The sequence below is a fragment of the Brassica oleracea genome, chromosome C8, assembly GCF_000695525.1.
Source record: "Brassica oleracea var. oleracea cultivar TO1000 chromosome C8, BOL, whole genome shotgun sequence".
Lineage (NCBI taxonomy): Eukaryota > Viridiplantae > Streptophyta > Magnoliopsida > Brassicales > Brassicaceae > Brassica > Brassica oleracea.
This window is the reverse complement of record NC_027755.1, coordinates 33,079,576-33,091,675: the sequence shown is the minus strand read 5'-3', so window position 1 is coordinate 33,091,675 and position 12,100 is coordinate 33,079,576. Positions and strand designations below refer to the sequence as shown.

At 34.1% G+C, this 12,100-nt stretch overlaps 3 protein-coding genes across 5 annotated transcripts in view; all 3 read right to left on the bottom strand.

The window, feature by feature from the left end:
* Positions 1-4,250: 4,250 nt before the first annotated feature.
* On the bottom strand, positions 4,251-6,256 carry LOC106312091 (dof zinc finger protein DOF3.7). Of its 3 annotated transcripts, XM_013749477.1 has the most exons (3): positions 6,053-6,256; positions 4,917-5,424; positions 4,251-4,832 (listed from the first exon to the last, which is right to left on the bottom strand). In XM_013749477.1, exons 1-3 carry the CDS (start codon positions 6,074-6,076, stop codon positions 4,465-4,467), a joined length of 900 nt encoding a protein of 299 aa, XP_013604931.1. In that variant the 5' UTR covers positions 6,077-6,256; the 3' UTR covers positions 4,251-4,464. The 3 variants fall into 3 exon arrangements, with proteins under 3 accessions (XP_013604931.1, XP_013604929.1, XP_013604930.1); XM_013749475.1 differs by having other exon boundaries at positions 4,251-5,424; XM_013749476.1 differs by lacking the exon at positions 6,053-6,256 and adding an exon at positions 5,716-6,016 and having other exon boundaries at positions 4,251-5,424.
* A 2,323-nt stretch (positions 6,257-8,579) lies between these two features.
* On the bottom strand, positions 8,580-9,452 carry LOC106312093. The gene is made up of 2 exons (XM_013749478.1): positions 8,858-9,452; positions 8,580-8,750 (listed from the first exon to the last, which is right to left on the bottom strand). The coding sequence occupies exons 1-2, from the start codon at positions 9,365-9,367 to the stop codon at positions 8,706-8,708; spliced, it is 555 nt and encodes a 184-aa protein (XP_013604932.1). The 5' UTR covers positions 9,368-9,452; the 3' UTR covers positions 8,580-8,705.
* A 169-nt stretch (positions 9,453-9,621) lies between these two features.
* LOC106312090 (auxin response factor 18) overlaps positions 9,622-12,100 on the bottom strand; it is a 3,310-nt gene continuing 831 nt past the window's right edge. The window contains exons 3-12 of the mRNA XM_013749474.1: positions 11,971-12,069; positions 11,839-11,895; positions 11,520-11,757; positions 11,350-11,440; positions 11,116-11,280; positions 10,922-11,035; positions 10,776-10,848; positions 10,304-10,690; positions 10,047-10,234; positions 9,622-9,919 (exon numbers count right to left, since the gene is read on the bottom strand). Of these exons, the coding sequence (XP_013604928.1) occupies positions 9,805-9,919; positions 10,047-10,234; positions 10,304-10,690; positions 10,776-10,848; positions 10,922-11,035; positions 11,116-11,280; positions 11,350-11,440; positions 11,520-11,757; positions 11,839-11,895; positions 11,971-12,069 (1,527 nt within the window). The 3' untranslated portion in view covers positions 9,622-9,804. The remainder of the gene's footprint in view (positions 9,920-10,046; positions 10,235-10,303; positions 10,691-10,775; positions 10,849-10,921; positions 11,036-11,115; positions 11,281-11,349; positions 11,441-11,519; positions 11,758-11,838; positions 11,896-11,970; positions 12,070-12,100) is intronic.

The following is a 12,100-nucleotide window of genomic DNA, read 5'->3' as shown; positions in this document are numbered from 1 at the left end:
TTTTTTTTTTTTTTTTTGGTCTCAACATCAACGTAGAGGCGACGGCCGGAGCTAACTGTTCTTTCGTGGGAGTTCTTTTTCTGTTCGAGAGAGACAGAGAAAAGGTTTTTTTATTTTTATCTAAACGTGAAATTATCCATGGTATCTGACGTGTATGGCTGTTTGATGTTGCGATTTGGCTTCTCCGTCGTTTTTCATTTGCTTTATTTTATCGGGTAATATCAATGATTTATGCTTCTAACGATAACATGTTTAAGGTTTTAATTTTAACTTTTATGTTTGTGTTTAAAATTGTTTTGAGTTTAAACACATTTATTTTTATGTAATGTCTGAATTTATATTATATTTGTGTTTCTAATTAAGTTTTTGAGAAATTCCATAGTATAACCCTTTTTAATTTATTTTCATAAAAATAGTTTTTAATGAAGAAAATGACTAAAATAAGTTTTATTAAAAGATAAAATTACATTTTTACCTTAGGTTTAACTAATCTATACTTATGGTTTAGAATTAAAGGGTGGAGTTTTGGGGATAGGGTTTTAAATTTTAAAAATAAAAAATAAATATTAAAAAATTTAAAATAAAAAGAGTTATTTTGATCATTTTCTTCTTTGAGAGCTATTTTTGTGACAAAAACTTAAAAATTGATATTTGAGAGAATTTTTCTAAGTTTTTTATTAAACAATTTTTTTAGTTTTGATTCATTTGTGAAAATAATATTTCTATGTTTATTTTAACATATATGCTTAAATAAGACATTTTATTCGAGATGAAAAATTATATTTCTTTTTGGTAACCACAGAAATCTCAAATGATTTCTATCTCCAATGACTAATATCACAAAACTTAAAAATTACAAATTCCAGTTAAGTCATTTTTAAATAAACAAGTTTTATCTCTAACATTTGAACTGAAATCCCAAAAAAAAAAATCATTTTTGTATTGAGCTAGTAAGCCATTTTAACTTTGTTATACCGCTAAATACTAAGTAATTATGCTAAAACCAAGCGCTCGTAGCTTGGTGGTAAAGGAGGTACAGCTGTACTGTCCGCCACCCGGGTTCGAGCCTTGGCCACAACGGATTTAACATCTCTTTCGTTGGGGCGCTGGACCCTTTTCGGAGGGATAGTTGGAAATGTGACTGCCCAAATATCAGAGTTATCAAAAAAAAAAAAAGTAATTATGCTAATTTTAGTAGAATTAAAATGGCTGGTATGAGATTTATCTGTGTTTGATTAGAAATTGATGATTAAAATGATATGTCTGTGAGTTAATATTTTTAGCTTATTTTCAAAAGTTAAGAAATTATGTTATTAATTTTTCCTAACTAAAAACAGTCATTTGTAGTATATTTTAGACGACTAAGAATCAGTGCGTCACATTTAGTTGTGTGCATGCTCATCTTCTGGAGACAAATGCTTGAGATGTTATTGACTCGAGATTAGTTTTAGCTATGTTGGGTTTCATTGTTTTCTCTCATTGTGGTCTAAGTAGGTGGTTTAAGAGATAATTTTCTCTGGTTTAGAGAGAGTTTGGGCTCATTGGGTTGAAATTACAGCAAAGTTCAGTTCAGGTAGCTTAAGATCCATCTAGTGATTCTTTTGTGAAGTTAGAGAACTTTGTCTATAAGTGTGGTTAAATCACTTATGGTGAAATCATGTACTCCCAGAATTTAAATATGAAGTTGATGATCAGTTAAAGAGAGAGAATCAGTGCGTCACCTTTTATTACATGTCCAGTGGTATATTATGTGATGTAGATTCATCTTTATCTTCGAGACAGGTCCTTTTATTCCTTCGATTTCTTTGGCCTGAAGATAACAGCTTTCTGTATTTAAAATAAAATATAGTTGACTCGATGGATCCGTTGCGCTATTTTTTTCTCGATTATTTTGAATAAAGCGACCATGCGCAGATAAATCTAGATCTGTATAGACTACGAGAATATCGCGTTTGATTTTATCCTATATACTTGAATGTAATTACGAGTAGTATTCAAATATAGTCAGTAATTAAATAATCAAAACAACACAGACCCAATGAAAAATCATGTTTGGTTGGCGGGCACTATAAAGTGGGCATCTACTTCCGCATTTCAAGCCAGCTACTAATCATCATGTGTTCATACTCACATTTATCTTATACTATTCCGACAAAAGTATACTTAGTATATTTATTTTAAATTAATAAATATCTGATACATATCATTTTAATTGTTTTCATCATATTAAAAATAAATTAAAACATTCCTTTAAACATAGCAAGTTGTCGAAAATATGTGTAGCTTCCCCAAATGGTTTATAATTTAGAAGATATATGCAATAGAAAAGAACTTAATTTATTGGTGTACGGGTTATGGTAACCTTTACCGAGTTAAATTTTAAATTGTCTGAAATGTAGTGCTTATACAGTGAAGTTTATGATAGTAAATAATACTGCGATTTCTGAAATTACCAACGTTAAATGTGTATACACATTTATCATGGATCAATTAGAAAGGTCACTTTCATCTAATTGGAAGATTAAAAAGCGGATTAGGTGGATGAACGTGAAGGGTACGGTCTGATTATTATTATTTTATACTAATAATTAAGATAATGAAAATGTCGAGTGGAATGTGACATCGCATTGAAACTGGTAATAACGAGAATTGAAGAAAAGCTTGTTGTCGTCTCTCGGTCTTAGTGGGTGTTTGCTTCAAGGGATTTAATTACCTTTAACTACAAATGATGATGATTCATTAATATGACCATATTTTACAGATCCACGCATACTTCAAACGGAGTATTAAGTTAATGAATGTTATAAACGGCTTTTAGTTGGAGCAGGTTAACGTATAGGCTTGATTTTTTAAAAATGTTAGTGAGTTAATTCCCAGCTTGAAACTTCTTGTTTTAAATTCTTAATAATTCTCTATTCAAAGAAGAATAAATAACTCTCGTTTCAGGAATTTTTTTTTTTTTTTAAATACTCCTAGAAGCTCTCATATATTAGAAGGTGTAGTAATGAATTTCCGTTAAAAAGGATAAAACATTGCTAAGTTCATGCACGGACACAAAAGTCAAAAAAAGCCGAAGAGCGCTATGAATATAAATGTTTCTCCAAAATGTGATGCTTTGGGATTCGACAATCATGACTCTTCGTGGATAATCATTCCAATAATATTTTCTTTATTTTTACCACCCGTAATATTAATTTTTCTTTTTGGATCAAATCACCCGTTATATAAATTCTGAACTGAGAAGTGAGAAGACTATATTGTATTACTGAGACTTAAGTTTTGCGCTGCAAATGGTATATCTACTGGATTGTGACTATTTGACAACACACAAATTACTGGAGAAACAAAAATAACACATAATTTTGATGGAATTTACTAGTATGGGCGGGCGCATTTTATATATTAATTACTCCAACTAATTTACTAGTATGGGAGTAGTTGTCTAGAAGGTAATAATTGTGAATTATATAAACTGAAAAAGCTGAAAATTCTGAGAAGAGTAATTCCGTTCACATGCAATGAGTTCTGGGTTACCATCAAATAATTTTAAAGTTTAAACTTGATACGTTGATTATTAATTTCAAATACGAATATCAGCATACTCAATTATTTTTACTATGTATATGTTGCCACTATTAGGTACCGTTTAGAACCTATGTAAAAAACAGATAAAAATTTCAGTTATATTTTCCCCATGGTTCTTACATGTGTTCTATCACTCTTTGCGATACATCGAATCACTTGCATACATATTTCGTCGGTAACAAAACAAAAACAGCTAATAGAATTGTTGCTAGCATTCGCAATGACAAAGAGAACACTACCACAATCATATTTTTGGTCGCCTTCTATTATATTTTAGCTTAGTGCATGGTTCCATGCATGCAATCACTCGTTGCTGCTGCTATCCATCTAAGCAAACGCGTTATTGATGAATTGTTATTATAACAGTGACTATATATTAAGTGATGAATTGTTATTATAGCAGTGACTATATTAGATAGCTAGTAAATATGAAACTTATGCAGTATTCACTCAACCGGAATAAAAATGTACCAAACATGTTTACACCACTTAAATATATATCAAACTGATTAAAAATAAAGACGAGTGAATTACACAAATACTTCTGCAAATAGAAGAAATGATGAATACAGATCTCACTGGTTACACACAATGCACTTATATTCACTTATTCTTCTACCCTCGTATGATATCCCTCAGCACTCACTCCTCAGTACTAAAGAAAATTATCATCACACACTAATACTATTTAAAAAGAACAACACCCGAAAGAAGGAATAGAAAGGACTATCTGTAGACTAAGTCCTGACAACTTTAACTAAAGTACCCCATGTGAGAAAGAACAAAAGATCATCAAAGTAAAAATATAATAAATAAGGAGTTAAAAAGGTGAAAAAGAGAAGAGATAACAATAATTTCATGATCTCTTTTTAACCTTTTTCACCACGAAGATCCTCCTGTATTAGTGAACATCCCACTCCAGTATGTATTATTACCATGGCTCTTGTCTTGAGTTGTGCTCGAAAGCTCTTTCATGTCTGAAAAAGGGAACAAAACCCTACTTGCTCCATTCATGTCATCAGCATGATTATTATCTTCAGCTCTTTGGTTACTGTTGATGGTGTTGTTTCCAATCCCTTGATGATGATCAATGGAGAACGAAAGGTTATTGTTACTCTGTTTGTAATCAACCATTGTTGGAAACCCTAAAGATGAGTAAATGACTGAGTTTGAATCCATCATTTGACCAGGCAAGAACGTGTTCATTCCTCTCGAAGAGACTCCATTAGATCTTAGAAGCTCTAGAGCTGAGACAGGAGATGATGAAGCATAGATTGAAGATGATGTATTGTTGTTCTCGATCTTTGGCATATGAAGAAACTGAGACATACCATGATGATGATCTTGCATGACCGGGAAAGACAACAAGTTAAGATCTTTTGACGACTTGTTAGGGATTTGGCTTGAGAAAAGAATCGGTGGGTTTAGATCTGGAAGCTTGGGGTTGGAATGTGAAGCTAAAGGTGTTGAGGATCTCTTGTTCTTTCTTGAGCTGCCTCCAACAGGGACGTTGCGTAGAGAGCCACCTTCGGTCCAATACCTTCGACAACCTTTGCAGAAGTATCTTGGTTGCGTGAGACTGTAGTTGTTGTAATAACAGAACTTCGTATTCGTTGAGTTACATCTTGGACAGTTTACTTTCTCTTGTGGTCTGGCCTTTCTAGTTTCCATCGTAGTAGCCGTATTGTTGTTGTTTCCGCCGGAGCCGCCGTTCGCTACGGTGGCGTTTGGCCTTGATGTGGTGGCGATGAATGTTGGTTGCTGTTGTTGCGATGTGCTGTTGTTGGTGTTTGAAATCATTTGATCCATTGGTTTTACGTTTATCATTTCTTGAAAACCCTATAATAATTAAGATATATAAAGATCTAATGAATCACAAACCATGTCAAATAGAACAATAATAACAATTGCAAAACCGAGTCCTGAAGCTCGCCAAGATTAGGGTTTGGTGATAATTAAGTAAAATTTGGGTAATAATTAAGCTCAAAGAAAAAAATTAAGGTTTTTGTGGTTATATCGTCGGTGCTTTAAAGGAAAATTAATTCTGAAAAGGAAAACTAAAGCACCGTATAGAAAAACAATTTGGTAAGACCTGAGCACCAAGAACAAAAGGTAAATAACAAATCATACCTTTTTATCCATTAGTAATCAAAATCTATAATTAATCACATAAAAAGGTGAACTTGTAGAGAACAAAAGTTTCTTTAACTCCTTTCGAAAGTTCTGAAACGGATAATCTCCCATGCAAATACTCATATTTAAAAACAAATCCAAATAAAGAAAACATACATATAGACATATCTCTCTTTATGAGACTAGACGTATATATAACTACAAGAAGCAGCATAAGAAATTGTTATGTATGTGACTAAGTTCAGTATGGATATAAATATATATAGAGAGAGATGGAGAGAGTTAAAGAAGAAGAAACAAACAGTTATAGCAAAGAGAGATCTTTTTGACGTACCTGTGTCCACTTCGTAGCATCCATGAACTTTGACAAAGAGAAAGGCAGAGAGAGAGAGAGTAAAGAGCAAAGAGAGAATGTTTTGGAGAGTGTTTTTTTGGACTTTTGCTTCTTCTTCTTTTTTGGGACGGTATGGCTCTATGCGTGAGCTTTCACTTTATGGATGATGAAAGAAAGCAGCCAAGAGGTAGGAAGAAGAAGAGAAGAAACCTGCAAAATTAAAATTTAATATTTAATATTAAAAAGCAAAAGAAGGGTTTGTTGTTTTTGACTAGTGATAATAATGTCTCATGGCCTCCCTCTCTAGTTCTTTTCTGGTCCCTCTTTATATATTTTCAAAAGGAAAAATAGGCTTAATTTGTATAATTATCTAATTGGTTGGCTCAATAAAATCAGTGATCATATTCTTTTTATCATGAAGTTCAAATATTCAAGTAAATTTCGGATGAGCATGATGAGTTTGCATATATCCCCAAATTTACCTCTACTTGAATATTATAGTTTTACCACTGTTTTGACTAACTTGTTGGTCGTGTTTTTTTTTTTACGTTTCAGCTTCTCATATGATCCATGTCCCATGGTACATACTTAATTCTCCCTAGGCGGTGGTCAAAACTCTCATGTTTTAGTGAAATCTCAATTTAACCAAAAAATACAATAGCTCTCAAGTCTCAACATCTCGTGTTTTAATTTGCGTTAATTTGAGCTGAAACATTTTCATAATTTCATATATTGCAATATTGAGTATATAAAATATATATAAAGTTCTCTTTTGTTGTGGATGGATTGTTGTGATAGTATATTTCGTAGTTATACTATTTATAAATATAGAAGGCGAATATTATTGTTATATATCTTTATATTCATGCTGATTACTCTTATTTCAATACAAAGCGTCAGTGGAATTATGAGTTGTATACTATTCCCGCCCATCCATTTTGGGATTTTAAATTATCTTTTTAGCTTACGATCCGTCAATTTCAAAACCCAGACACGTTATACGTTATATCATCTTTACATGTATATAATTGACGTTTAAAATAGATCTTATAATCTCTTAATTGATTTATTAAGTATGTGTAGATTAGGTGGCGAAATTCGGTGGTGAACTTGAAATTCTTATTAACGTGATTAATTTGTAATAAATATCAGACTTAACATGGTCCATAAAGCACATATGGTTTTTCGCTTAAGCTTTATATAAAATACTATATATATGTTGACTGTAATTAGGGATTATGGATTATTCTTCGGACGTAATACTTTATTTTATTTTATTATGTTATTTCTAGGAATATGTCACGAAAATTTCACCCCTTATATCAAGTGTTCTTCTTTATTATACCACACATGGCAAATAAAGTTATCATGATCATATTCTTAAATCGTAAAAGCAATAAAAAAATGTCGCGCTAATCAGATAATTAGAATAAAAGTTTGTAAAAAGCACATAAACTGAAAATCGAGGCCAATAAGAAACACAGAAAAAACTTTCAAACAAACAATTTTTCAAAAAAAAAAAAACTTTTAAACAAACAATACCGCATTCATTCTAAAAATATCAAATCACGTGTTAATAAACCATAGCTATACAACCTGCTTTATTGTAGTCAATGATGGTTGCAAAATTTATTAAATCACACTAGTTACTTACATTTGAGCATCATACATTAAGCGGTTTCATATTGATTTCAATCAATAGCTAGAGAAAATAAAAATAGTCATATGAAAATCTTGGCTATATTGCTTCATAGAAAACACATTGGTTGATACAAAAAAAACACAGTGGTTATATTGCTTAATACAAAACAAAAAAAACAATTGGTTATCTTGATAAAAAAAAGGTTTGGTTATCAATGCATATAATTCAGAAGATGAGGGATCGGAGAAGAATCAGAGAAGGACCGACAGGAAGCGACAAAAAGGAAGTGGCTGGGCCCTAGTTTTAGGGCGTGATTGAAATAATTAGCATTTTATAAATCTAAAGGACTGTTTCTTTGATCAAATCCTTTCTCTTACTGACGTCGACACATGTCTTTCCAACCCAACCAAACACCCTCTCCCACACAATACTCTCTCTCTCTCTCTCTCACTCAATTCCCAGTGTCGTTTTGTGGATGCTAGCTTGATCACCTCGCCTGCCGTTTTACTCCATCCTTAAACGACCTACCACGTCTCACATGGTTTACCACCACTAGCTAGGTCGAAGCAAACTAGGCTCATTCAGATGTGTGTACAACTTGTACATTGAATAGAAAAAATGTATTAAGAATCGTAGCCACCGAACTTATACAGAGAAAATAATTTATTGGACCGCTTTGATGTAATGATGATCACATCTGAAAGAATCACATTATCCTAGCCACTAATTATGCATTATTAGGCCATTCTATATGGCCCACGGTACTTTATCGCGACATGCTATCTTCTTCCATGTGATATATCTATTGAACAACCATACATTCGAATCCAGCTCGATCAAGAAAAAGTTTTAACACAAAATTCGATATTAATTTCATTGGGGCAGTGTTGTCAGGCCTGTAAAAACCCATATAAGTACTTGGTCCACTAGACAAGTATCCAACGATGTATCAGACTTATCTAATGAGTAATGACAATGTATGTATGAACGAATCATCTCTTAAACCGTACGTCAAATGTCATCTCTTTTCAACTTCTTCTTCTTCCATGCAACTTCCTGAAAACCATAGAATATACAAACATGGTTCTGTGATACGTATTTTTATGACAAGACAGGACAACATTTTCAGATATAAAATGTAAATAAACTAAAGGTTACTTTACCCATAAGTAACACCTAGCGACATCATAGAGACAATGGAGACGACTTGTTGTTCTTGTGATCTTCATATCATTTTCATTTTCCGATGAAACGACAAAACTGCACTGTCCCACCACGTCATTATCATCATCAGCTCGATCTTTCCTCAACCGGAACCACCGTTTCAACGCTGCGAGATAACGAGGATGATCACAAGCCAGAGGCGTTTTAGTACCTTCACGAGGAAGAAGCAGCCTCGGAGGCAAATCAAGACGCTTGGGGTATTTAGGAGGAGCTCGTAGAAGAGTATGTTGTTTAGGCTTGCCAGGTTCTTCTTCCCATGAGAAAGGAACCGAAGCGCGAGAGTGTGATAAGTCATCAGGTGAAGACAAGAGTGATAGTGACACGTGATGGCTTATCACTGGTGATGAAGTGTACTGTTGTTTTCTCGATTTCGCCGCCAAGACAAGTTGAAGTTTGGATGTTATTATCATCTCCTCTTCTTCATCCTCTTCATCATTTTCAGTACCCATAATCACAACGTTCTTGTTGATTGATGCTTATGATCGTTCCAAGAAGAAGAAGCCAATATATTCTTAAATATACGTAGGTAGTTATCATAAATTCATAATCACAACGTTATTGATGTTGTTGACATTACAACCATAAACTTTATCATAAAACTGAAAGTCAAACCATACTCTTTTTGTTGAGGAAGATTAGCCGGAATAAATTCACCTCAAAACCCCCAACTACATCTACAACAAGACGGCCCATTAGCCCATTATGATGACCAAAGGCCCAAAGACCGTGAAAGACTTTATATATACACAGAGTGAAAATCTCGAGTCCATAGCGACAGAACCTTGTGCGACCAACGTTAACTAAAACCAGGTCTCCGAGTAACGTTAATTAACAACAGCTAACTCTCACAACTAATGACGATTAATCACTTCATAATGACAAATTATTAATCCATGCTTACTTCATTCTCTAACGAAGAATAACTCTTCATTCTCCTCGTCATTTTCTTAACCTCATCGCTTGAATATATAAATATCTTCTTCGCCATCTTGCAAAACTCACTGCACCACAAAAACAAAAACATTCAATAATCATATTATCAAACCAGTTCCGGTTTAATTCGGTTCAATTGATTTTAACTGAACCGGAAATGGTTTACTACTACTCTGTGAATTATATTTTACTTACTTCCATGGATCATCCCCAGCAAGCATCATGTCACCTTCATCATCAGTGAAAACAACGATCCATTTGTCTCGAGGAAGAAGCTGTCCTTGTATCTCAAACATCTCCTCAAGCTCCTTAATCAGTTCATCATATGATTTCAACAGCGTTAAATCTACCGCACGACCAACGGCTATCCCTTGCATTTGCACCTTTTTAAAGAAAACAACATTTCAGAACTTTGTAATATTTTATATCAAGTGATGATTAAAGATGATTACTTTGGTTCGAGTCCTTGATGTTTGTTGCTTCTTTGGCTCATTAACTGAGCTTGGAGTGATGGGGTCTTGACACTTGGCAGCTTCACAAGCATCCATCGGTTGCTTGTCTGGAGGTATTGGAGCTGGAGGATTGCTTGTAAGATCAAATCCAAACAACCTATAGCAACTACTCGCAGGAGGAGGAGGAGGAGGAGGCTCAGCTTGGACGCCTAAGAAACTAGCTTGACCTGGGCTCAAACTTGATGATTCAATGGGTTTTGACCTTTTGCTTTTGGGTTGTGATTGTTGAGCAGGTGTTGAAACTGGGGAAGATGGCAAGAAAGGCTCAATCTCCCATGGTGAGACTTTGTCTGGTCTCTGAACTGTTGTTGGCTCATCCCATTGGACCTAAACAGGGGAAGAAGAAGAAAGAATGTTTACATGTAGGGAGCTGCAATGGTTAAGTAAAAGAACATGGAATGGTTAACTGAACCTGTAATGATCTCCATGTAGAAGCTGGCCATTGTGAAGATAGATCTCCAACTCCCACAATAGTACCGGTAAATCTGAAAGAAACTCAACCATTCAGAATCAAGAACAGTTAACTAATGATCATAAAAAAAAAAAAAAGAATCTTACATTCTCTCAGGAGACTCTTCTCCTTCAAATCTCATTCTGAATCTAGTACCAAGAGAGAAACCATGCTTCATGGCCTCCATATACTTGTTCACTCCTACTATGAATTGGCTTATCCTGAAAATACACAAACTTTGTATCTTAAATCTAAAGTCCTATGTTGAATATAGCAAAGAGTATCATGTACACCACCTCACCTAGGCTTGTACAAAACAAGAAACAGTGTTTGGGTGTTTACAGCATGAGAAGCTGTAGCAAGGACTCCCAAATGCATGCTCTGACTCGAAATAACCGAAGCAGGCATCGTGTTCTGATGCCTAGCTAAACGCCTCACTCCAACTCTCAAATCCCCATTCTCACCCCTAAGAACAAAAAGGAGTTTCATTAAAACTAAAACAAGACTAGTAAAGTTTCAGGAGAAGTAATAGTACCTCAAGAATACAAAAGCATCTCCAGCTACAAGTCTTTTTGAGGAAACAAATGTACTCCAACCTGTAGTAAGCAAATGCCTCCTAGGTTGTCCTAAACAAAACAAAAGAAAACAACAACTCTCATGTCTCATTTAGTCCAAAATATATTACAAGATTTTAGTGTTAATTACCTCTGAAAATATGCTTAAACCTCCATTCAAACCCATGAAGATCTCTAGTCACAAGTTCTTGAGTAGGAGTAGCTTGTGTCATGTCCAAGGCAGGCAAGCATTCAGTGGCGTGTTTACGAAGAACAGAGAACCCTCCATGAGTGCTTGTGTCTGAAGCTGTTAGAATCTTTACAAAGGAGTGGAACATTTGCTTTGCAGGTTCAACAATGGGTGGATCAAAACTTGTTGGTTCACTTTGCTGCAAGAAACAAAAAAATAAAAAAAAAATAAAAAATCACTTTCTCAGCAAATTAACAGGCTCAAACTTTAAAGAACTTACATCTTCCTCTGGTTTTAATGTGATCTGAGCGTAGACTTCATCTGTTTCATGCTCTGCCTATACATCAAAAACAGATTCAGGTGAATTCACAAGAAGGGGAGGACAAGCAAGGGTTATGATCAAAGTTTATACCTTTAGCATCACACTAAGAACTTGGCAGAGTATCTTGGGAGGAAGTTTAAAATCAGGTATTTTCTCTGATTCAATTCCTTGATTAGTTGAGGCCACAAGCTGCAAAAAAAAAAAAAAAAAAAAAAAAAAA

Coding starts and splice junctions, on each gene's coding strand:
- LOC106312093 (XM_013749478.1), bottom strand. CDS start 9,367: ATGGGTACTGAAAATGATGAAGAGGATGAAGAAGAGGAGATGATAATA. Junction 8,751..8,857: donor TCGCTAGGTGTTACTTATGG/GTAAAGTAACCT, acceptor TATGGTTTTCAG/GAAGTTGCATGGAAGAAGAA.
- LOC106312091 (XM_013749475.1), bottom strand. CDS start 6,076: ATGGATGCTACGAAGTGGACACAG. Junction 5,425..6,052: donor ATGCTACGAAGTGGACACAG/GTACGTCAAAAA, acceptor TAATTATTATAG/GGTTTTCAAGAAATGATAAA.